This window comes from Erpetoichthys calabaricus, chromosome 18, assembly GCF_900747795.2.
Source record: "Erpetoichthys calabaricus chromosome 18, fErpCal1.3, whole genome shotgun sequence".
Classification (NCBI taxonomy): Eukaryota; Metazoa; Chordata; class Cladistia; order Polypteriformes; family Polypteridae; genus Erpetoichthys; species Erpetoichthys calabaricus.
This window is the reverse complement of record NC_041411.2, coordinates 38,433,452-38,459,961: the sequence shown is the minus strand read 5'-3', so window position 1 is coordinate 38,459,961 and position 26,510 is coordinate 38,433,452. Positions and strand designations below refer to the sequence as shown.

The following is a 26,510-nucleotide window of genomic DNA, read 5'->3' as shown; positions in this document are numbered from 1 at the left end:
GTTTCTTTTGGAGATTTTTTCCTTGTCTTCTTAGAGAGTCAAGGCTGGGGGGCTGTCATAAGGCAGGGCCTGTAAAAGCCCATTGCGGCACTTCTTGTGTGATTTTGCGCTATACAAAAATAAATTGTATTGTATTGTATTGTGCAGCCTCCTCAGGCAAAGATACAGCAAACAAGTTTTTCAACTCGGCATCGGTGTCCATATTGATTTATTTTACAAGTTTTTTTTTTTTTTTGCCCGGCTGAGCGTGATCTGGAAACCCACCATAACGATCTATGAACTCTACGTACTTTAGGACCCGGCGTTCGACGCGGGTTGGTGCAGCAAGGAGCCTGCAGACGATGCGCAATCAATGCATTTTATTCAGCCTCGCTTAACGAGCTCAGTGAGCTCTGTGGGACCAAAGGGGTTCTCAAGGAATCATTAAAGTGCTAATGTCCCTCTGCAAAATCGCTTCTAAATTTCGATTTATCTCAAGGATGAAATAAAGGCTAGACACAAGGACACTTTGCCTTCTTCAAAATTTCCGCTTTTCTTTTAAACGTTGTTTTTTCTTTTATGAGTCCACAGTCACCGGCTTATCGTTCATCTGTTGGCTGTCTTGCTTTGTTTTGGCTAAAAGGAAAATAAACATATATTATCCTATAAAATAACAAATGTGACACGTAACATGCCGAGCATTTAGAATAAAACAAAAGGCTCTCTAAGTTTGGATGTGCTTGACGCCTTACAGAGGGACATTGCGAGAGTGAGAGAGGGGACAGATCTGCTGCAAGGTGTCCTGAGAATTTCACCGCGAGCTGAAGCCTGGCACCGCAGACATGGACAGATCGGTACCTTTGCTTTTGATTTACGGTGAGCAATGACGTTTACTTATTATTTTTTAAATCGAAATGATTGTCAGCAGCCCAGCACTTGCATAGTTTAATCGTCGCGTGTTGCAGATCGTTCAAAAATAGTAAATGACAGCGTGCTCGTACTTAAAATCTGCAATCTGCATCCTCCAACTGCGCGACCTTACTGGTGTTCTGGTATGGCCGGAGAGATCAATTCCTTCTGTGCTTCTGCACAAACTGAAATCCCGAGAACAGGACCCCAAGATGTATTTGTATTCGTCGGTGTGTTATTGTTATCTTTTAAAAGCACCAGCACGCTTGTCTTAAACATTCACGTGTGTGATTTTCAGAAGTAAAACGAAAATGCTGCATTACGGCACTAACTCTAAGTAACAGATACTAATCAAATAATTTCTTTTAACATGTTTGACTATTTTAACTAGTGCAACACACATCCTTGTGTCTTTTATCTTGAAGCCGCCTTACCCAGTATAGGGACAATGTCATATATAGGTATAAACGGGCAGAAAGTAGGAGAAATCCTTGGACGGGACGCCAGACAGCCCAAATCAGGGCAAGCATTTACTTACATGCTCACATTTGGCCTACTGGCAACTGTATTTCTTTTACTGTTATCCTTACAGAAAGTTGTTGTCGTGTGTCGGCGAGCAAGTAAACTCCACAACGAAGGCATCCTAGTTGGAAATGAACCAACGTCCAAGTGCTGTGTGGCGCATCAGTGGGACGGGGGGATCGAACGGGGCATGCGCACATTTTTAAACGAACTTTTGAATTTGTATGTACAGTGATTAATTACACTTCATGACGCGCCCCTGCCTATTGCTCTTTGGAATTGCGAGTGCAGTCACTGTGAACACTTGAAGAGAGACAGTCTCAGTGATCATTAAGACAAGGGACGTTTTGTTAAAATATTCAAGAGGACGGTGGCAGATAAAATGCGTTTTTGTTATGTTGACCGCTTCAAAAAGGTTAAAGACTCATCGGAGCAGAATATCTTACGATAAGTCGAGTCCACCTCATTCATTGCTTTATTTAAGTTTTATAGTGATGCCTGCGAATTTCAAATGCATTTTATTTATATTTACCGGTGACGATAAATCAGAAAGACGAGTACGTGAGTCCAGTTAGCAAACCCATACAGGTACCAATTTTTTTCCATATTGGGCACAATTTGGGTGCCATACGGCCCATAGGATCATATGGAGCCCAGATGTGTCCGTACATGTGGGTTGTTACTGGTGGCTGAGTACAGGTGCGCTGGGAGCAAGTGGACACCTGGACAGGTTGGCGGGGTTGGGGGCACAGAGGACTGCATAGACAACACGTACCCAAGCCCTAAGCTTGAAGTAGTGTATATACTCGCGTAAAATCGATCATAAAATCAAACCCCGACTTATACGCCCATTCAAAAATGCGACACTTTTTATTTTTTACATCTTCTTGCCTCCTCCAATCTCGCACCAGTTTCTCAGACACATCGAATTTTGTTACAGTAGCGCAGTTACCAATTTCTTTTGCCACTTCAACAACTTTTAATTTAAAACCAGCTTCATATTTCCTTCTGATCAAACGCTCCATCGTAGATAAGGGATGCTCTTACGATAAAGGTGTATGAGGGTGTGAGATACAGAAAACAGAAATCAGTGCAAACGTCGCTTCGGAATAGTTCAGGTATTACTGTGTGGCCACTTAGGCAAAATACATAGAAAAAAAAGGGCCGTGTGCTCCATGGTTTCTCTCTCAGGTGGGCATTAGCATATCATAATCTCTTGGACCAATAGCGTGAGTTTTCCTCGTTCGGCTTATACATCCAGCATTATAAAATAACAGAAATGATACGGTAAAATCAAGCCCCGACTTATCCGCGGGAGAACTTACGGTAATCATTTAAAATAATTAAAGATTTATTAACGTACAGTACATTTATTTATTTGATTGAACACTTTATCCAAGGTAATTAATTCCGTTTGAGATACCACTGGTTATTTTCTTTTTTTTTCATTCGGAGCTCAAGCAGTTGAAGTGATTTGCTCATGGTCACACTGTGTCAGTAGCGGGATTTGAATCCACAACCGCAGAGTTTAAGGTGCAAAGCCTTACAGCCAAGAAGTTATTGAAAGAGCATTTTTTGACACTTAACTTTTGTCAAAGGTGGCACAGCACTGCTGCCTCACAGTAATGGCTTGCTTTCTGTATCATCCCTGCATGGAGTTTGCATGCTCTCCCAGTGGGTTTCCTCTGGGTGCTCCAGCTTCCTCACACTGTCCAAAGACATGCAGGTCAGGTGAATTGGTGTTGCTGAATTAGCTCTAGTGTGTGTTTGATGAATGGAAATGTGTTTGTCCTGTGATGGACTGGTGTCCACACCAGGGGTGTGTTCCTGCTCCAGGCTCCAGCCTCCCATAACCCTAATCTGGATTAAGCAGTTTACAAAATGACATGACTTGTGTCAATCTCCATTTCAAATTCCATGATTAAATTTGCAGGATATGGGACTTAAATTTCAGCTTCTTTAATGGTATAAAATTTAGTGCAATTTAAATTGGACATGTGACACTCAATGGACTACCATCCTGGCCAGAACTGCTTTCCACATCGCATCTGGCTCCAGAACCATGCTTCATCTATTCTCCGAACTCACATTTTACTGAAAGATTTGCAAAATGAGTGGTGTTCCGATTTTCAGATGACTACATTTTTATTTAAAATACATCAAGGAACACTATGGACTATTGCAATATACCCAGCAAACACTGACTGAGAGAGCATGCAGACCATAAACACAAAATTGAACCTAAGCATGTGAGACAGTGATAATAATAATACTTTATGGTCAGATTAGTCTGAGACAAGTGTACACTGCACCATTTGCATGAACAATCCATCAATTTCAAATATTAGAGAGGAAACTAAAACAACACACAACATTAAAAGTTAAAACACAATGAAATTATGTACATTTTATTTAGTCGTTACTGAGTACATCATCTGTTCCTAGTATCTCTTTTAAGTAAGTTAGGCACACACAATTCACAATTACAGTAATTTTATTTTTCTAACTGGTTTCTTTGAAGAGGGGCTTTTACATGGTTGCATGTAATATGTGCTATTATAAGCAGGGCAACTTGCATTAGGAGACTTGCAGGCATAAATGTGAATGACTGTTTAGATTCCTCGTTTTAGTGCACACATCTGGTTTATGATTTTTTGTTTGTTTCTATGCTTTCTACACACACAAAGTTGGTCACTGGAACAACTTAATTGAAATACGAATAGCCATGTAAATCAATGGAGCAATTCCTAAAGTCCTGAACAGTGGAATTCACAACTCTCAGTGGTTAATCTAACACTTGACAAGTACGTTACACCAAATTCAATGTAATACATCGTGGGAACTTTACCTGTTTTATTACCCAAACTTAACTCATCAGTTTTTAAAGTCAAATTACTGCATATCATTCAGTCAATCATTCTCTAACCCACTTAGTCTAATGCAGGGTCTTGGGGGCCGGAGACTACCCCATTAGCATTGAGTGCATAGAAAGACACAGCCCTGGATGAGTAACAAGTCAATGTCAGAGACCACTCAAGCACACAACAACGCAGAGGGCGATTTGAATGTAAAAACGTACCCCAAACCCATTCGCCCCTGAGGTTTTGGGAGGAAATCCCATAGAGACTTCACATGGAGATCAACTAGGAATGAGAATCAAACGCATGATACTGGAACTGTGAAGCAGTGGCACTAACCATGGGGCCACTCTGTCACCCAGCAGCATAATAATTGAACACAGTACATTCCTGGTGGCACAGCAGTAGCACTTCTGCCTTGCGATGAAGAGTACAAGTTTTGCGTCCTGGGTCCTCCTTGCGTGGAGTTTGCATGTTCTCTCCGTTTTTGGGTAGGTTTCCTCCGGGTGCTCCAGTTTCCTCCCACAGTTCAAAGACATGGAGGTTAGGTGAATTAGGCACGCTAAATTGGCCCTAGTGTGTGGTTGGAGTGTGTGTGTGTGTTCGCCCTACGATGGACTGGCACCCTGTGCGAGCTGGAATAGACACCAGCAGACCCCTGTGACCCTCTTCTAAAATAAGCTGACTGACTGACTACATCTCTGGTATTGCATTCTCTTACATTACATAGAAAAACACTTTTATTTCTCTCTAGGGGAAATGTGGATTTTTACAGAAGCTCAATTAATAAATATTATAATAAAAAACAACCCCTTCTTAAATATATACCAGAATGACTAAAAAGAAGGAAAACTAAAAGGTAAGAAAATGTCTGGCCTGGCTAAAGATATAAGAGCAGTCTCAGTCACAGTGAGCCGTGATGTAAGCGTATTCCTGTAGGCTTGAAGGAGCTCTTGTACCATTTCTTGACCTACTTCTGCGGTGCAGCATTGTTTATAATGGCACTCAGTTTTGTTGTAATTCTCTCCTTCACTATGAACTCCAAGATCCCAGGAGTGCACCCCATAACTGAGCCTGCCTTTTTAATTAGCTTGTTAATTTGGTGGGCCACTCTTAATGTAATGTTACATTACATTAGCACACCACAGCATAGAAAATCACACTGGTCATCATGGACTTATAGAACATATAAAAGACTAGGGGGCTCTGCCCCCTGCTCGCTTCGCTTGCCAACCCCAGTGCGGGCGCTCGCGTGAAGTGAAGCAGATCTACAATTTAAACAGGTTGTTACTTTCATGGGACTTGTTACATATGCATGATAGAACTAACTATTTTACATTACAGTGAGTAATTAACCATATTAAAAAATAGTAAAACGTAATAAATTGAAAGAAAATTATGTTTCATGTTGCGTTAGAGATATTTGTTGCATTATACGTTTTCATTCTGTATGGCTTTGAAATTAACACGCAAATACTTTTTGAATTTACACTTTTACTGTAAAACAATATTTGGAATTAACTCTTCCTCAATACAGTGATCCCTCGCTATATCGCGCTTCGCCTTTTGCGGCTTCACTCAGATTTTATATGTAAGCATATTTAAATATATATCGCGGATTTTTTGCTGGTTCGCGGATTTCTGAGGACAATGGGTCTTTTAATTACTGGTACATGCTTCCTCAGTTGGTTTGCCCAGTTGATTTCATACAAGGGACGCTATTGGCAGATGGCTGAGAAGCTACCCAACTTACTTTTCTCTCTCTCTCTCTTGCGCTGACTTTCTCTGATCCTGACGTAGGGGGTGTGAGCAGGGGGGCTGTTCGCACACCTAGACGATACGGACGCTCGTCTAAAAATGCTGAAAGATTATCTTCACGTTGCTATCTTCTGTGCAGCTGCTTCCTGAAGCGACATGCTGCATGGTGCTTCGCATACTTAAAAGCTCGAAGGGCACGTATTGATTTTTGACTGTTTGTTTTTCTCTCTCTCTCTCTCCCTGCTCCTGACGGAGGGGGTGTGAGCTGCCGCCTTCAACAGCTTTGTGCCGGCGGTGCTTCGCATACTTAAAAGCCAAACAGCCCTATTGATTTGTTTGCTTTCCTCTGTCTTTCTGACAGTCTGTGCTCCTGACACGCACTCCTTTGAAGAGGAAGATATGTTTGCATTCTTTTAATTGTGAGACAGAACTGTCATCTCTGTCTTGTCATGGAGCACAGTTTAAACTTTTGAAAAAGAGACAAATGTTTGTTTGCAGTGTTTGAATAACGTTCCTGTCTCTCTACAACCTCCTGTGTTTCTGCGCAAATCTGTGACCCAAGCATGACAATATAAAAATAACCATATAAACATATGGTTTCTACTTCGCGGATTTTCTTATTTCGCGGGTGGCTCTGGAACGCAACCCCCGCGATGGAGGAGGGATTACTGTATCACATTGAATTTTAATTCCGTGTTTGGAGTTACATCATGACAACGCAACATATATCTGCCCGTGAGTGAATATTGTTTCTCTCTCTCTTTCTCTCTAATAAATAAACCAACTTTTTCGAATGTTTGTCCCTGTGATTTGTTAATTGTCATAGTAAAAGCTATTCTAACTGGAAACTGTAAATATTTTAATATGAATGGCATATCAAGATCTCCTTTGGTGTCTAATGTTATCCACAGAAGATGTACTACATTACCTTTCTTGTCGCTTATTAAAATTTTACATGTTAGAATTGTTTGACCAATTTTGAATACAACTAATCTTGTCCCATTGCATAGCCCATCACTCATAAATGAATTACGCAATAACATTACGATACATCCTTCTTTCAACGGTGTTAATGGTTATAGATATTCTATGAGATATAGTAAGTTGATGTTTTCATCTTCAGCACCATCACCACCAACTGTTTCAGCATAGTCTAGTGATACGCATTTAACCAATTTGCTGTGTAATCGATTGATAATTTTCACATTAATTCATTTGACTTCATTGATTCTCTGTGTTAGGAATGCCCCTGTACTCATTTGTTCTGTTGATGAAATTCTTCAATAAGATTTGGACATAATAAGTCATCTTTTATTGGGAACTTAAAGTGAGGAAAACGTAAAAATTTATAAGAGCTAATAGTGCAGGAACTGTGTCTGACAAAAGCATTCAGACCAATGAGAGGTGAGAGGACCGTGGGCGTGGGCGGTGAACCAGAAATGGCTGAGAGGAGGATGGGACCCTGTCTACCAACTTGAAAAAATCTCTTGGCAATAGTCTCGTCTCATCTCAAGATTTTCTTTTATAATAGAGATACAGTTAGGTCCAAAAATATTTGGACATAGACAATTTTTTTCTAATTTTGATTCTGTACATTACCACAATGAATGTTAAATGAAACAACTCAGATGCAGTTGAAGTGCAGACTTTCAGCTTTAATTCAGTGGGGTGAACAAAACGATTACATAAAAATGTGAGGCAACTAAAGCATTTTTTTTAACACAATCCCTTCATTTCAGGGGCTTAAAAGTAATTGGACAATTGACTCAAAGGCTATTTCATGGGCAGGTGTGGGCAAGTCCGTCGTTATGTCATTATAAATTAAGCAGATAAAAGGCCTGGAGTTGATTTGAGGTGTGGTGCTTGCATGTGGAAGATTTTGCTGTGAACAGACAACATGCGGTCAAAGGAGCTCTCCAAGCAGGTGAAAGAAGCCATCCTTAAGCTGTGAAAACAGAAAAAAACCCATGCGAGAAATTGCTACAATATTACGAGTGGCAAAATCTACAGTTTGGTACATCCTGAGAAAGAAAGCAAGCACTGGTGAACTCAGTAACGGAAAAAGACCTGGATGTCCACGGAAGACAACAGTGGTGGATGATCGCAGAATCATTTCCATGGTGAAGAGAAACCACTTCACAACAGCCAACCAAGTGAACAACACTCTCCAGGGGGTAGGCGTATCGATATCCAAGTCTACCATAAAGAGAAGACTGCATGAAAGTAAATACAGAGGGTGCACTGCAAGGTGCAAGCCACTCATAAGCCTCAAGAATAGAAAGGCTAGATTGGACTTTGCTAAAGAACATCTAAAAAAGCCAGCACAGTTCTAGAAAAACATTCTTTGGACAGATGAAACCAAGATCAACCACTACCAGAATGATGGCAAGAAAAAAGTATGGAGAAGGCGTGGAACAGCTTGTTATCCAAAGCATAGCACATCATCTGTAAAACACGGTGGAGGCAGTGTGATGGCTTGGGCTTGCATGGCTGCCAGTGACACTGAGACATTAGTGTTTATTGATGATGTGACACAGGACAGAAGCAGCCGAATGAATTCTGAGGTGTTCAGAGACATACTGTCTGCTCAAATCAGCTAAATGCAGTCAAATTGATTCATGATACAGATGGACAATGCCCCAAAACATACAGCCAAAGCAACCCAGGAGTTTATTAAAGCAAAGAAGTGGAAAATTTTGTGAAGTGATCTTAACCCAACTGAGTATGCATTTCACTTGTTGAAGACTAAACTTCGGACAGAAAGGCCCACAAACAAACAGCAACTGAGAGCCACTGTAGTAAAGGTCTGGCAGAGCATTAAAAAGGTGGAAACCCAGCATCTGGTGATGTCCATGAGTTAAAAAAATGCTTTAGTTGCCTCACATTTTTATGCAATCGTTTTCTTCACCCCACTGAATTAAAGCTGAAAGTCTGCACTTCAACTGCATCTGAGTTGTTTCATTTAAAATTCATTGTGGTAAAGTACAGAACCAAAATTAGAAAAAAGTTGTCTCTGTCCAAATATTTATCCGCCTAACTCTATATAGCGCCCTCCATAATTATTGGCACCCCAGGAAGACACTAATTACTAAATAAAAGTTCCAATTTACTCTAATCAACTTTAAAAACTAAACCAGAAATTACAAGAATGCTTCAATTACATTTATTTTATAGGAAATGTTAGGGATGCCAATAATTGTGGCACATATGATTTCATGTAAAAATGTATTTCTTAATGTGGGATTTTTTTCCCAATGAATAAATGTACTTCAATTAAAGGTTGGATTTTTCTCTTTTTTGTGTTGTGAGCCTATATTTTTTGGGAAAAATAAGAATTTATTAGAAGCCTAAGAACACATCTTAACCAGGGGTGCCAATAATTGTGGAGGGTGCTGTATATATATATATATATATATATATATATATATATATATATATATATATAGGGAGCGAGAGAGAGAGAGAGAGAGAGAGAGAGAGAGAGAGAGAAAGAGAGAGAGAGTCGTGATTAATCTGGAGTGTGTCAGAGGTCCTGGGTAAAGATGACTGTCAATCATACAACAATAATAGAAGGCTAAAGGTGAGCTGAAGTGAATGCCAGGTATCAAAGCAATCCATTAATGTTCCATTTCTGTGTTAAACTGTAAAAGTCATATTGCACCTTAGACTACAAGCTGAAACAGCTGAAAATCAGGCTGTGCATCAGGGATTTTTAAAGTAATAACTGAGAAAATAATGTCTGGTTTGAAGTGAAAATGACAGGAAGAAAGATGATGATACCTTCAGTGTTTATTACAAACTGAACACATTAAAAAGCTGAACCTATGAGGATGTCTGGACTTTATCTGGTTTGTTTTTTAGCCAGAAATATTAAGATAGTGACCATGTACTTCAAATGAAAGTGCAACAAATTAAACAATATACATCACAATTTACTCAATAGCTTAATTATCTTTTATTATTCATTAGGCTCTTTGATTTTTCACACCATGACAAAGAAAGAAAAGAAAGAGGGCTGTCTCCTCTTTACAAATTAAAAACAGTCAAGGTTAAAGTGAAATTTGTTTCAGTTATTTAATAGGACTAAACATGAATACAAACGAGGCTGATTCTTCTCAGTGAAGCGAAAAAGGAACCTGGGTTCTGGTACAAAATGTCTGAAACCAACCGTGGCATACTGAAGAAAACCTGGGGGTCTTCTCCCTGTGAACTTTAAGTATTCAATTCAATTCATAAACTGCCCAAACCCTTTTAATCCAATTCAGCATGACCTGTGCTGGTCGCATGGCAGAAAAAAGCCCTGGACAGGGTGCTAGTCCATCACATCACACAACCCCACACATGCAGTGGATTGAGAAAGTCTTCAGAGCACTTTGCTTTCTGCACACTTTTTGTGTTGTAGATTTAATTTTAAATGGATAAATTTGCCATTTTTGGACATGCATCTATCATCAATAACCCATAATGACAAAGTGGAAACATGTTTTCAAAAAGGTTTGCAAATTTATTAAAAATCAAAAACTGAAATCTTTCATTCATGGAAGTATTCGGACCCCTTGCTCTGCACTCCAGATTGTGGTCAGATGCACCCTGCTTGCTTTGATTCTCCTTGAGACGTGTCTAGAACTTGATTCGTGTCCACTTGTGGCAAACTGAACTGATTGGACATTGTTTAGAAAGGCACACACCGATGTACAGAGTGTACAATTCACAGTGCAAATCTGGACAAAAAGTCCTAGGTACCGCTTTTAGAGCTCCATGGTCAAATTGTAGTGAGGCACGGATTAGGGAAAGGAAGCACACAATAATTGTGAAATGGCAGAATTCTGGACTCTTCCTAGAGTTGGCCTTCTGTATATACTGCTCATAGTGCTAACCAAGGACCTAATGGTCTCTCTGGCAGATCCTCAGAAGTCCTCTGCTCAGAGGCAGGAAGCTACTTTTGAGTAAAAAACATACGATAGCCCACTTGGAGTTTGGCAGACAACATTTATTGGACTCTGGGAGCTTGTGGAAAAAGATTCTTTGGTCTGATGAGACAAAAGTTAAACTCTTTGAGCAGATGCAATGCAAAAATGGCAACTGTGTGCATTCTACAATTAAATCTACAACACAATACTGCATCCAGAAATTAAAATGAATTCACTATATATGGTGTCAGTTTGGAAGAGCATTTTAACCAAACACACATCTGTGGCAGGAAAAGTCCCCTAGCACAGGGAGAGCATGCAAACTCCTCGTAGAGAAGATTGGAATGTAGGACACTAGGCCCAGCAGGTGGTAGCACTAAAGCCCTCTGTCAATTCAAATTACTTTATTCTCATTAAGCCCACTTCCACTATTACTGTAAGTCCAGCATGCTATGCATTAATCTATATATATAATTCACTAAGCCGCTAGCAAGCAAGACACCCATGGAGTACGCAAGACAGAGCCACGCCCACCAAATGGGATAGGACGAAAACTCATAGAGCCACGCCCACCAACTCGGATGCGATAACTCACAAAACACGGCGTCATTCGCGTTCGTCTCTGCTACAGTCCACATGCACCTCTGAGCCACGTTGACTTTTAGGTTACGACGCACGACAGCATCCACCATCACAAACTGTTTTACACACTACATACAGCGATTCGCATCCGCGACAAACATGCTTCTTCTTAGATGGTCCTGCAGGAACACGGAAAACGTTTGCCTACACAATACTCCTTATTCCCTGGCCCGCATCCACCCTCGCTCTCCAGGCAACAAACACTACGAAAGTCGCTTTCACCTCCATGGCACACACACAACAGAGCCCCGTCCACTAACAATTTGCGCGAAGGTGAAAGCATATGCCAAGAATGTTCTCATTAATCAAGAATGAAAGTCGGAGGTTCGAAGACGATCACATACCATCGTAATTCCGACCATAAACGATGCCGACTGGCGATCCAGCAGCATTATTCCCATGACCCGCCGGGCAGCCCGAATGTTTGTCGCGGATGTGAATCGCTGTATGCAGCGTGTAAAACAGTTTGTTTGTCAACCAGGGCACGGAAGAAACAGCACACAAGACAGACCGTGTAATACGCACGACGGAGCCACGCACGCCAACTCACAGAGCCCCGCCCACCAAAAATTCACTAAGCAGCCGAACATGGCACATGCATGTCAGAATTCCACCAAGAATTCGCGCGAGAGCGATAGCATTTGCCAAGAATGCTTTCATTAATCAAGAACGAAAGTCAGAGGTTCGAAGACGATCACATACCATAAACGATGCCGACTGGCGATCTGGCGGCGTTATTCCCATGATCCGCCGGGCAACCAAAGTCTTTGGGTTCCGGGGGGAGTATGGTTGCAAAGCTGAAACTTAAAGGAATTGACAGAAGGGCACCACCAGGTGTGGAGCCTTTGGCTTAATTAAACTCAACACAGGAAACCTCACCCGGCCCAGACAAAAAGAACAATTAAAAGTCAACGTGGCTCAGAGGTGCATGTGGACTATAGCAGATGCGAAACCAATTGAGGCGGTGTTTGGAAAATGAATAGTCAACATGACTCACAAGTGCATATGGACTGTACACAGACGAAAGCAATTCAGGTGAGGAGTTGGGGGCGGGCACATGAGCAGGCAGTGCGTACTGAACGATGACTAAGAGATGATTGTTCACCCATCAATACATCGTCCTCACTGGGCGTCGTTCCCCTCACATTCCGTTCCTCCCTTCGCGTGCGACCGCCGTCCAGCCCCGTTCCTCGCTCTGGGAGGTGGGGGCGCGGCGGCGGTCCTCCAGTTTTCAGTCACAGACAATTGAATGTTGCTTTCTCCAGAGTTCCCTTACAGTCGTATCCTCAAACCCACCCCATAAAAAGAAGCATGAAAGTCGCGGATGTGAATCGCTGTATGCGGCGTGTAAAACAGTTTACGAGGGGTATCCCATGGTCTTACAGTTGGTGGGTGGGTCTCTGTTAGTTGCTCTTGCGAGCGGGCACATGACCAGGCAGCGTGTATGTTTCAAGAGCAAGGGTGGACACGGCAGGACCATCTAAGAAGAACCATATTTGTCGCGGATGTGAATCGCTGTATGCAGCGTGTAAAACAATTTGTTTGTCGTAGATGTGAATCGCTGTATGCAGCGTGTAAAACACTTTGTTTGTCGCGGATGTGAATCGCTGTATGCAGCGTGTAAAACAGTTTGCGAGGGGTATCCCATGGTCTTAGCAGTGTCTATGCTTCGATGTGAATCGCTGTATGCAGCGTGTAAAACGCTGTATTGTATGTTGCCCTCTCCAGAGTTCCATCTTTTCATTCACCTACAGTCGTATCCTCAAAACCAACCCCATTTGGGCAACTGTGTCTTTCAGGAAGTGTTCACCCATCAATACATAATTATGCGGCGTATGCTACGCCGTGGGTTGGCTAGTTATAAATACAATAAGAAAACAGCGAGCAAAAAACATGAGGTGAGAACACAAACAGAGAGATACTCTATACATTAGTCGACTGCAAGTCCAATTTCCAAGTCTCTCAAGTCAGCTACATTCTGAAATCATTCAACACTCAAATAACAGAAATGTATTTTGTTATTAGGAATATGCTAGCCGTGCTACCTGTCAAAGACAGTTAATGAAAAACATTTAAAAATGTTTGCTATCTCTTTCCCTATGTGAACCTTGAGGTCCTTTTCTTTCTTGACTAGTGCTTCTTCTGTTGGGTGCCCTCCCATAAACACCTGCCTCTCAGATTTTGTCATTCCAAGGTGCCTTGCTCACCTCCTGTCTGCTTTTATACCTCTCATGTTTGAAGGCGACTCTCAGGGTACCTCCTACACCTTTACTCCTCTGCTTGTCTCATACTTACACTTCCTCTTTCCATTACTTTACAAAAGTGAAAACAACCAATCACAATAAAAACAAACAAACAAACTGACCAATCAGATGGCACTGCAAGACCAGACAAACACCTTAGCATTTTATTGTATAGTAGATGCATTCAATATTAGGAAGTTAAAAAGAAAAAAAAAATTAAACAATGGCGTCTAAGGGAGGAAGTTGTTCATGGAGGAAATATTTGGGTATCAACCGTGTTGCCCCTTTAAATGTATACACAGTCCTTAAAAGAAAAACAAGCCTTCAAGGGTGCGTTCAATAATGTAACATCAAAAAGCAGGTTAAGTATAAATTAAAGAAGAGGCTTCTTCAGTTTTTTTTCTGGTGTTTAGTTTTAGGTAGGAGCTCCAGTGGTAAGTCTGCTCTGTCATGAGTGAGACGCGCCACACCAGGAGTGTCTTGTTTTTATTGTGGAGGGACCTTAGGGGGTGGAGTCAGTTTCCCTCTGTGGGTGGTTTCTCAGGGCATTGAGGGAAATGGGAGATGTTAGCTTCAGCAACCACACTCAGCACCAGACTGCAAGACAAGCACATTAGTGAGTCTTCATTGTTTGTTAATTTATTTTTATTTTTAAAGTTGTGTTTTTTTTTTTATTATATTTTTCTCAAGCAACTTTATTTTCCTCCCGGGCAACACTGGATATTTCAGCTAGTGGTGTTATATAAAATAAATGTGTGATTATTAATTAGCCAGAATGGGTTATCGTTTAACAGGCAGGTTGGCCTGGTGGATAAGAAGTAAAGCAACAACTTGGTAAATGACTTTAAATAAGTGACCAGGGCTCCAATTGTAAAAACATCTTAATAATTACAGTATGTTGTACTTGTAATGTTCCTATGCGACCAAGCTCTATATAATAGAGTTGGATTAAAATCCCTGTTGGAATGCATTTTCTGATTTTGGTCAGTCTGTTTTGAGCCTTTTCTTTGACAGCCTTCTATTGTGGCAGTTTATTTAGTTCTTTAATGTATTACAATAATATTTGTCAGTGATTAGAATGGCCACCATGTGCCAATCTGAATGCAAGCTAATGCATTAATGCATTTAAACCTAAGTAACTAATCCATGAAAATATTATTGTGTTTTTATTCTGTTGCCTTAATGTGGAGCATTACATATGTTTGAAAATATATTTTACTTTCTTTTAGGCATCAGGAACTGCAGTGTAGATGCGTTTGCATTTTTTTCTTTTAAGATTTTTTTCTAATTTAAAACAATATCACATTAAAAAACTCTGAGTGACAGACCTTGAGTCACAGTGGATTTAATTTGGCTTTCTTGACACTGATTGACAGAAAAAGACTCGTTAGTATCAAAGTAAAAACAGATCTCTGGTAATAGTCTAAATTAATTCCAAATATAGAACACAAAATCAAGTCAGAAACCCGTTGATGCGCCTTAGATAGCCATGTGTAAAATAAGTACACGAAAGGTTTGGGGATTTTAGCCTCATATACTGTTCCAAACCAAAACTTCAGGTCAGTAATTTAACAAAAAATCAGAGACACAAGAGGACGGGAAGACGGACAACTTATAGGGGCGGACCGGAACTTAATCAGTGGGATGCAGGGAAAGGGGTGATGGTGGACAGGCGGCTGACATCATCAAGGGGGGGACCAGAAGGCATAAAGGAACCCAGAAGTGTAGTAGCTCCTTTAGTCGTCCGGGTGGTTTTACGGTGGTGGTGGTTCGTTCTTTCTGAAGAAATAAAGAAAGAAAGGTTAGTACGCTGCCTTTGCCCCCCGGCACGGCTTTCTACGGTGCGAGTCGGGTCCTTAGACTGCTCCCCATGCACTCGTGCATGACATGACCCTCCCCTTAGCCCAGACCCATCGAGAGGTCATGAACTCGTGAGAGAGCATCAGCATTGGCCTGAAGGTTACCCCGGCGATAAGTGACGGTGAACTTGTACGGCTGCAGGTCCAAAAACCACCTAGTAACCCAAAGATTCGAGTCCCTGTGAAGAGCCATCCACTGGAGGGCGGCATGGTCTGTCACCAGGGTGAACTCTCGGCCCAGCAGGTAGTACCGCAGGTGAGTTACCGCCTACTTGATGGCCAGGGCTTCACGTTCCACCGCTGCATACCTGGTTTCCTGGTCCAACAGTTTCTGGCTCAGGTGAAATACAGGGTGCTCGACACCATCGATGCTTTGGCTCAACACGGCGCCAAGACCTGTGTCAGAAGCATCGGTCTGGAGGAGAAAAGAAAGAGAAAAATTAGGAGTTCTCAGTATGGGTGCCATTGTGAGGGCCAATTTTAAGTCACTGAATGCCCGTTCTGTCAAATTGTTCCACACCACATGTAAAGGGGCCCTTTTCTTTGTCAAATCCGTCAAGGGGGCGGCCCTCTCAGAAAAGCAAGGTACAAACCGGCGGTAGTAACTCACTAATCCTAAGAAGGCTTGCACCGGCTTCTTGACCATCGGACGGGGCCATTCTAGGATGTCTTTTATTTTGGAATACTGTGGTTTCACCAATCCCCCTCCCACCAGGTAGCCCAAATATTTGGCTTTGTTCATCCCTAAATAACATTTCCTGGGATTGATACGAAGCCTGGCTTTCGATATCGTCAGAAGGACCGTGTAAACCTGCACTACATGTTCCTCCCTGGTGCCGGAATAAATGACAATGTCATCAAGGTAGGCGGCACAATAGGACTGATGGGACCGTAGCAGTCTGTCTACCAGATGTTGGAAAGTCGCAGGCGCCCCGTGCAGCCCAAATGGGAGGACCTTGTACTGCCAGTGTCCACTAGGGGTACAAAACACCGACTTTTCTTTTGCGGATGCCGTTCAGGGAATTTGCCAGTAGCCCTTCATCATATCAAGAGTAGTCAAGTAACGGGCCATCCCCAGCCTCTCGAGAAGCTCATCTACTCGGGGCATGGGGTATGCATCAAATTTGGAGACCTGGTTCAGACGTCTAAAGTCGTTGCAGAATATCCACGACCCGTCCGGTTTAGATACAAGGACGATAGGACTGGACCAGGGGCTATGGCTCTCCTTGATAATGTCCATGTCCAATATCCATTGAACCTCTAGCTCCACCTCTGCGCGTTTCACCTCCGGGAGACGATAGGGTCGTTCCCTGACTACCACCCCCAGGTCTGTCTGATAGATGTCGCGTTGAATCAGAGAGGTCCAGCCGGGTGCTTCACTGACCACTTCCGGGACGGCCAGGATCGCTCTTTCGAGCTCCCGTCACTGCGAGGAGGTCAAATTGGGACCAAGGTTAAGGTTAGGTGTCTCTGAGAAAAGGGAGAAGGCGTGCCCGGAAAGAGGATGGTCCTCCCTGTCTTTCCATGGTTTCAACAAATTTACATGATATACCCTCTCACTCGGTCGATGGTTTGGCTGGCGCACCAAATAGTCGACGACTCCTTTTCTCTTTTTAACCTCGTACAGTCCTTGCCAATAAGCCAACAATTTGGAGTGGGAAGTGGGCACAAGCACCATCACACGATCCCCTGGCTGAAATTCGTGCAGGGAGGAGTTTCTATTATAATTCTGGGCCTGCGCTGCTTGAGCCCTGGACATGTGTTCTTTAATATTGGTCGAATCTTTTCTAATCTATTGCCTAAATGCGCGATATACTCTAAGAGGTTAGTGGAGGGAAGTGCCTCCCCTTCCCAACCTTCTTTTAATATATCCAAAATGCCCCGGGGCTGGCGTCCATAAAGAAGCTCAAAAGAGGAAAACCCAATGGAGGCTTGTGGCACCTCCCGGTAGGTGAAAAGTACGAGGGGTAAAAGTTGATCTCAATTCCTACCATCCGTGTTAACTACCTTGCAGAGCATCTGTTTGAGGGTCTGATTGAACCTTTCAACCAGTCCATCCATCTGGGGGTGATACACGAATGTTTTGAGATGCTTAATACGGAGCAACTTGGCAACCTCCCTGAACGTATCCGAAGTAAAGGGCGTACCTTGGTTCGTAAGGACTTCCTTCGGTATGCCCACTTGGGAAAAAAACCCTACTAATTCCAGTGCGATATTTTTAGTATTAGCGACTCGCAGAGGAACCGCTTCTGGATATTGGGTTGCATAGTCGACCATTACCAATATATATTAATGGCCTCGAACCGAAGGTTCCAGGGGGCCTACCAGATCAACACCGATCTGTTCGAAGGGAATATCTATAAGGGGAATTGGGACTAGAGGAGCGCGATCCCTCCGGGGTATCTGACATAGCTGACAGACTGGGCAAGACTGACAGAAACGTCGGACCTCCTCATTGATCCCGGGCCAATAGAACCGGAGTTTCGCCCTCTCCAGTGTTTTCTCGGCCCCGAGATGGGCATTGATTCTGTTGACGATATGTCATCTGCGGACATGATGGCATTCCGGGCAAACTTCAGGGAATCGTCATTCCACTGTTCTTTTTTAAAGGATGCTGGCGTAGACCGGAACTGGAGGTCAAGGCCGACGAGCGGGTCAGGGGTCTGATCTGAGGTAGCACTCTCTACGCCACTGTAAAATAAGTACACAAAACTTATAAAGGTTTAGGGTTTTTAGCCCCATATACTGTTCCCAAACAAAACTTCAGGTCAGTAATTTAACAAAACATCACAGACACAAGAGGACGGGAAGACGGACAACTTATAGGGGCGGACCAGAATTTAATCAGTGGTATGCTGGGAAAGGCGGCTGACATCATCAAGGGGGGACCAGAAGTCATAAAGGAACCCGGAAGTGTAGTAGCTCCTTTATTCGTCCGGGTGGCGTTGCTTCATTCTTTCTGAAGAAATAAAGAAAGAAAGGTTAGTACGCTGCCTTTGCCCCCCGGCACGGCTTTCTACGGTGTGTGTTGGGTCCTTAGACTGCTCCCTATGCGCTCGTGCATGACACATGATAACCTTGACTCAGTGTGCACACATATGTCTCTTTATCAGCTTTTCACATTTGCACACTGCCATTGTCCTCCATTCTTCTTTATAAAACTGCTCAAGCTCAGTCAGGCTGCATGGGGATCATGAGTGAATGGCCTTTTTCAAGTCCAACTGCAAATTCTCAATTAGATGAATATGTGGACTCTGATTGTTTTTAAGCCATTACTGTGTAGCTTTGGCTTTCTGCTTGGAAAAGAAATCTTCTCCCAAGATGCAGGTTTCTTACAGACTGCATCAGGTTTCCCCCCAGGATTTCCATCTATTTGGCAGCATTTGTTTTACATTCTACCCTCACAAGCCTAATGTAGTCAAGATTTTGTGCTTTACTTTTGTAATTAATTTAGACCAATTGACAGGGATCTGTTTTCACTTTAACATTGAAAAGTCATTTTTTGTTGATCAGTGTCAAAAACAACAAATTGAATCCACTGTGATTCAGTGTTGTATAACAAGAAAAATGTGGTAACCTGCAAAGAGAGGATACATTTTATAAGCACTTTATCTATCTATCTATCTCTCTGATAGCATGTATATGAAGAGAGAAATTCATAGAATGCTGATGACATTTTGTTTTAACTGGAGTGATAATTTTAAATTCCCAGCTAAATATTTGTGCCAGATCAAGTCAGTCACGTCAACTAAAGGAGAACAATGCAGGATGGTGGAGACAGCGACTCTTCCGGTTTCTTAAGGGACATTGGTAATGTGATTAGTTTCAGTTGCTGAACACATAAAACGACAATGTTAATGGAGACAGAAACCAACAGTTTTTCACTTCCCTTTATACCAGCTAAAGTATTGGCAGGTTAAGTGACTTGATCAGAGTCATGGGTGGGAATGGATACAGCAGCCCAGAATTTCGAGGTCCAGCACCGTAGCCGCTGTGCCTCCCTGCAAGCCAGCACACGTCACTCTTCACCTGCATTTAAATTTTGCTTTGCCCATGCTATACTAGAGCTGGCACTGGAATTTTAGAGATTATTATATCAGACACACTTGACGCCAGAACACCCGAAGAAAGTACAGCAAAATGATCTGGCAGGTGTAGCAGGCAAATGTCTGAAGTATTTCAGGGTTCTGCAAGTAAGCAAAAACAGAGGGGATTGTGAGTTTGCTGCAGTGTTGGCAGATTTGCAGACACTGCATTGATCTGTCATTATAAAGCTGAAATTTGTGGACAAAACTCTGGGTCTGCAGGCCGAGCTTCATCCCTAGTCTCGCTTATGGTCATGAGGTTTGGAAATTAACCAAAAAGCAGGCTTGCAGGCCGAGGCCTCTGGTTGTTCTGCTTATTCATTGCTATGAAGAGCTCAGCACCCTAGGAGAGACTTGCTGAGACGGCTTGGTCTGTTAATGATATAACCATGAGCCATAACTACTACAGGTATAATAGCCACGGACCCTGAATATTTTAAAAAGTATGTGCCTTTTATTTTTAATTGAAAGGGAATTTCTCGAACTCCCCTAGAGAAGGTGGAATCTGTTACTGATAAAGACTTTTTTTGTCACCTTCACCTTCCTCCATTCCTCACATTTGTGGGTCCTGTGGAGTATACAGCAGGACAGAAGAGAAACTGATTGCTAAGGTGGTGATCTGAGATAGAAAGGCTTACACTCAACAGCTTAGCGGAATCCCACAATGCACCGCTGGGTTAGCATTTGTAGGTCATTCCTGTAGACCAGCGGTTAGTGGAGTTCTAGAGAGCTGGAGTTGAGACCCAAGCTCCTGGGGGGACTGTAGGATTTCTTCAATGAGGTTCTATGATCTGGGTGGGAGTGAAGAACATGACTGGGTGTTGCCTTATACTCTAAGGGGCACCCATACTCTAGCACTTTTAGAATCAGAATGTCCTAAACAAGACGTTTGTAGTCTGGCAAGGATTTAATTTTATTCACAATCATTAACACATCCTGGTATTGCAAACCAGGTGTCTAAATACTGACTAATTCATTGTCATTTGGTAAATTTGCAAATGATTACACTTAACACCCTACTGTTTTGAGCATGTAAAATCAAGAAAATAACAATAACACATCCACACTGTGCATAATGTATTCATACTAGCACAGTGGTTAGTGCTGCTGTCTCACAGCTTTAGCTACCTGGGTTTGATGACACCCTTGGTTGCTGCCTGCATTATGGGTTTTGAATCAGAGGCCATTCTGTACTACAACAGCCCATTGGTTTAAGAATGGTATAAAGTTGGTCTCCTTGCCTCTCTCTCTCACCATCTGGCCATGAAGAGAAGACCACGATGAACACAACTCTATCTCACCAGCCATACTGAGATAGACATGTGGCCTGTTTCAATACTCCATTCAAAGGCTATGTGGCAACACAGAACAAGCTATACTGAAGATAATCTGAGAGCCGCCTAGGGATGCAAGATGCACTGCTGCTTGGGCTGTAAGGGTATGGTTTGCCAATATTCACATAGTATTCTGCTTCCTTAATATTTTTGTACATTTTTATCAATCTCTCTATTATATAAAAAAATCCTGGGACAAGACAAGACTTTTTAGCCTGGGACGAGAGATACTTTCACGTCCCGTGAGACGAGACTTTGTGCCAAAAGATTTAACCACGCCCGGGGCCGGAAATAAAAGACAAAGAGCAGAAGACAAAGTAGAACGTCGTAAACAATTCAAAAACATTGGCGCAATACACATGCAGAGCAGGTTAGAGATAATGAAACTACTAAAATTTGAAAGTCTCAAAAAAATGAGAGTAAAGATCACATTAGCGCAAATAAACGGAAATTATTATTCGGTGAAATAACGGAACAGCGAAAAGAGATCGAATATATTGTTCGGCTGTAAACTTTAAGTCTGAGATTTGTAGATTGTCTAATTTGTGTTGCCATCAGGGAAAAGTAGTAGCATATATGCGGGAATTAAAAGAGTTATTGTTTGGTAAAGGTGAAATCCACATTTGCGAGGGGCAGAGGCCCAATAGCAAAAGTTTTGCTTATTTATGCAACCATTCAAAAGGAAATGTGCATTGTCACTGTATATGACGATGGCATGTCGATGAACAACTCTCTAGCACAACTCTCTACGACTCTCCCAGTCTATCTCAGTGAGTTCCTGCACTACCGTCATTTTGTATGGATGGAAATTAAGGTCTTCATGCAAAATCCTCCTCAAAGACGTGTTGGAAATTCCTAAGGCAGAAGCACAGGTTTGTGCGCTGAATGTCTAGGAGACTGCAAAATTGTTGCCCTTACAGCTTGGATGTTTTCAGGCGTTCGTACAGTTCGAGGACAGCCTCAAGATTTTCTGTTCAATGTTGTACCCATCTGTCTAAATTTAGCCACCCACTGAAGAATTGTTTTCTGATTTGGGACGTCTCCATTAGGAGGAATGCTGAACTGCGTTTGGAAGGCGCGTTGAGTAGTAATGATGGATTCGTTGTTTTTGAAGAACGCTTCGACAGCGAAACCACGGTGTGCACCAGACCAAGGTTTGTTGAAGACTGAAAACTACAAGGGATTATTATCATTGGACCCCCCCACCCCAACCTACTCGGCTGCCTCTACCTCATGTAATGACCTTCAGAAATATGGTACTTCATTTTGGCTCACCCTGTTCAAAATTTCACACCACAACACACGCTTAAAGTCTCTGAGCTCTTCAGTACGACCCATTCTGCAACCAATGCTTGTCAATAAACATTTCGTGGCTATGTGCTTGATTTTATGCACTGAACCCAATAATTTGGAGGGGAGTCCACATACTTTTAGCCATATAGTACATGTTAAATAAACCTGGTATTTTGATTAAAGATCTTTCTTTTGGGCATTTTGTTCTAGGTGAAGGTTGCACACTATGGTTTCCCTGTCACAATATACATATCACAGTCTAATGTCTCACTTCAGCACTACCATTATCAGCAAATATTTTCCCTGAAAGTGGTCTTAATTTAGGGCAGTCCCAAAACCCAAGAACTAGTGAAGCTGGTGCTGCATGACATCGTACACAATTAGGACCCACTCCCTCATATTTTTTACATAATTGTAATCAAGAAAGATGTATGTTATGCACAATTTTAAGCTGAATGCAGAATATTTTGCGCAGATTGATGAAGAATGTATTTTATGAATCGATAAATTCCACTCCGTGCCTGAGATTTTTAAAGAGAGGTCCTTTTCTTAGCATTGCTTGTGAACATCTTGAGCTGCGCATAGTGACTTTAATTAATAAAGTCTAGAAATAATGTCAATGCTCCCCTCATTACTAACTATAAAATATTCAAGAATAGATGCAGGTGAAGGATGAAGGAAATTAGACAGGTTTTCTATGTACTTGTGTATACTGGCCAGCTGTACAGTGTGTAGTGCTGCATGTCAGCAAGGTGGTCTGGTGGCCTTCTTCCCAGTCCTCTACATACACACCCCCATCTCTCCTTATCTATCACTATCTCAGACTAAGAAGAGGACAAGGACACATCTGGCATTTGCTGGACGGCTGGCCTTTTAGTATCCTTGGGGATTTCCCTTTGTTTGCTTTGCCACTGCCTCTTTCATCGCTCTGTTCTGATATCCCCAGAGCTTTCATTTCTGTGGCAAGATGTACAACAGCATCCCCAGTCCCCTAGTGTCTCATTTTCTACTAATGGCATGCACAGGTGCTCTGTCATTGGAAATGTGTTTCTTCTGTGTAATGGCTCCCTGCCTTTTGCTATATTATTAGTACCAGGCATTTCATTTGCCTTTCTTAATTTCCACATACTTCTTTTTGTAATTGCTTCTTTCGTGTATTCCTAAATCTGCGAAATTTTCATTGTAAAAGATAAACTAACTTCAAAAGAGTCAAGAAGACCAATTTAAATAAAACGGTCCTCCAGTTTCCTTCCATATCCCTAATAATAATAACAGATTTTTGTTCTTTTCACTATGACTAGTACCCCAACACCATCTCTGATGCATCAACGACTACTATCACTTCTTCAGTTATGGACAGTGATGAGTCCACCTTTGACCATTAGTATGGGCTGTCCATAACGGATCACCAAGTGAGGAGACAACTGAGATGGCTACACACAGGAAAAGCCAATGGACCAGATGGAGTCAGTCCCTGAGATCTTAAGTTGCATTGACCAACGCTGTGGTCAACTTTGTCACCTGTTCAGGCTACAGAATTTGCTGCTGCTGTCGAAAAAACATCTTGCATTTTTTCTGTTCCAAAAAACGACCATAGACCAGTGGCACTTACAGTATGTTCCACATTCTGAAGACCTCCGAGAGGCTGGTTCTGTGCTAGATGAGTCCTCTTGTGTTCCACAAGGCTTATTCCCACCTGGACAAAGCTGGATGCACTGTGAGGATTCTGTTTTTTTGATTTCTCCAATGCCTTCAGTATCATCCAGCCATCCCTATTAAAGAGTGAGCTCACAGATATGTAGGTGGATGAGCCTTTGGTGTGCTGGGTGATGGACTATCTGTTGGGCAGACCACAGTTTGTTGGGCTCAAGGACTGCATCTCTGATGTGGCATTGAGCAACACTGAAGCACCACAAGGACTAGTCCTGTCAAATTTTCTCCTCGTTGTGTACACCTCAGATGCCAACAGCACATTTCTTATGAATATTCTAAAAACACCAAAAGACTCTCGATATGGAAATTAAAATGGAGCCTGCTGGCTCTCACTGCTGCCGATCACATGTCTGTCTAACTGCATGCTGATGTTCCTGCACAGCATAGGATTCAAACTGCAATGAAAGTCTTTTATAAAGGCACCTGGTTTTCTTGCTTTACATTTGTGAGTGCTGTAATTATAATCATATTGTTCAGTACTATAATTTTAATCAATGATTTGTGCATGTTCCTAGAATAACAAGTGCAAGATTTCTTGACCAAAATGGAAGGATGCTGATTGTTCTGATGAGTTTGGGCAGACAATTGTGAGAACAGTGCATGTCAGAAGAGAACAGTGTAGACCTGTGGCATCGGTAATAATGGGCAGATTCTTTGGACACACCCTGAGGTGGAGACACCTAGATTAGTAGCATCCTGGAGATCTTAATGGTGAAAAGTTGAAAGGTGGGAGTTTTCTTGGTTCTTGATACACTTGGGTGATGTATACAGTAAATGGAGAAGCCACCCTGTCAGTTAGGGACTAGAACCTGTGTAGATAGATAGACAGATAGGTATTTGCTTTGATGCTTTATGTTCTCCAGGTAGTCATCCTCTCTTCTATGTTAAGGCTGACACTTTGGATCTACACATACAAAGGTCAGCACATTAATGTTATAACTCAAGGTCAGATGAATTCAAAACTGCTACATGTCATTCAATTTCACTTACTTTTCTTGACTTCCTTAAAAAACCTTATTCCAATTAATGTACAGTATATTTGTAACTATTCTACATGTTTGAAGATCTACTTGTGATAGTACCATGGTTCTGACAGGATACTTTCAAGTGCTTAATTCTTTTTAATTAACATTTTTCGCTGTTGTTTCAAATATTATTTTGCATATTTTGTTAGTACTAGGGTGATATGTTGTGTTAGCTATTATGAATGTAATGAGAAGTCAAGCAAAATGACACCTTTTATTGGCTAACTAAAAAGATTATAATATGCAAGCTTTCGAGGCAACTCAGACCCCTTCTTCAGACAAGATGTGATTATTATATACAGTATATACTAGGAGGCTCTGGGCCCTGCTTGCCTCGCTCGCCAACCCCGGAATGTGGATTTCACTTTCACCAAACAAGAAATCTTTTAATTCTCACGGATACGCCTCTTCATTGGGAAGAAACACTACTTTTCCCTGATGGCAACTTGAATTAGATGATCTATAAGTCTCCGACTTTAAGTTTAAAGACGAACAATATCTACATACTTCTGTCATATCACCTTTGTCCTTTGAATCTCTTTTCGCTGTTCCATTATTTCACCAAATAATAATTCCCATCTGTTAGCGCTAATGCGATCTTTACTATCAGTTTTTTGAGACTTTTGAATTTTAGTACTTTCATATTCTCTAACCTGCTCTGCATGTATATCGCTCCGTTTTGAACCTCTTTACGAGATTTTACTTTGTCTTCTATTTCCGACCCCACTTGGAGCTGAGTGCGCAGGAACTGTGTCTGACAGTAGTATTCACACGAATGAGAAGTGAGTGGATCGTGGGCGTGCCAGCCACTTTGCATCTCTGCCGCTCGCATATGTGGATTTCACTTTCACCAAACAACAAATCTTTTAATTCTCGCGGATACGCCTCTTCATTGGGAAGAAACACTACTTTTCCCTGATGGCAACATGAATTAGATGATCTATAAGTCTCCGACTTAAAGTTTAAAGACGAACAATATCTACATACTTCTGTCATATCACCTATGTCCATATATTCAATCTCTTTTCTCTGTTCCATTTTCTGTTTGTTAGTGCTAATGCGATCTTTACTATCAGTTTTTTGAGACTTTTGAATTTTAGTACTTTCATAATCTCTAACCTGCTCTGCATGTGTATGGCACCAACATTTTTTAACCTCTTTTCGATGCTCTACTTTGTCTTCTACTCTTTGTCTTTTATTTCTGACTCGGCTTAGAGCTGAGAGCGCAGGAACTGGATCTGACATATATTTGTTATTAATTCTATCAGTGGTGTGTTCTGTTTGTGTTCTATTCATGCAAAATTATGTTGTTTATTTATTATTTTCCAGTTTTGGATTACATTAAGAATACATGCAGTCTTTTTTCTTATCTGCTCTGTC

General features: G+C 41.8%; 1 protein-coding gene across 2 annotated transcripts in view; it reads left to right on the top strand.

Annotated features, from left to right (window-relative positions):
- The first annotated feature begins 356 nt into the window (after positions 1-356).
- podxl2 (podocalyxin-like 2) overlaps positions 357-26,510 on the top strand; it is a 94,830-nt gene continuing 68,676 nt past the window's right edge. Inside the window, exon 1 of one of the 2 annotated variants that reach the window (XM_051921298.1) lies at positions 357-855. In XM_051921298.1, the coding sequence (XP_051777258.1) occupies positions 822-855 (34 nt within the window). In that variant the 5' untranslated portion in view covers positions 357-821. The remainder of the gene's footprint in view (positions 856-26,510) is intronic. The other variant, XM_051921297.1, reaches the window with a different exon arrangement.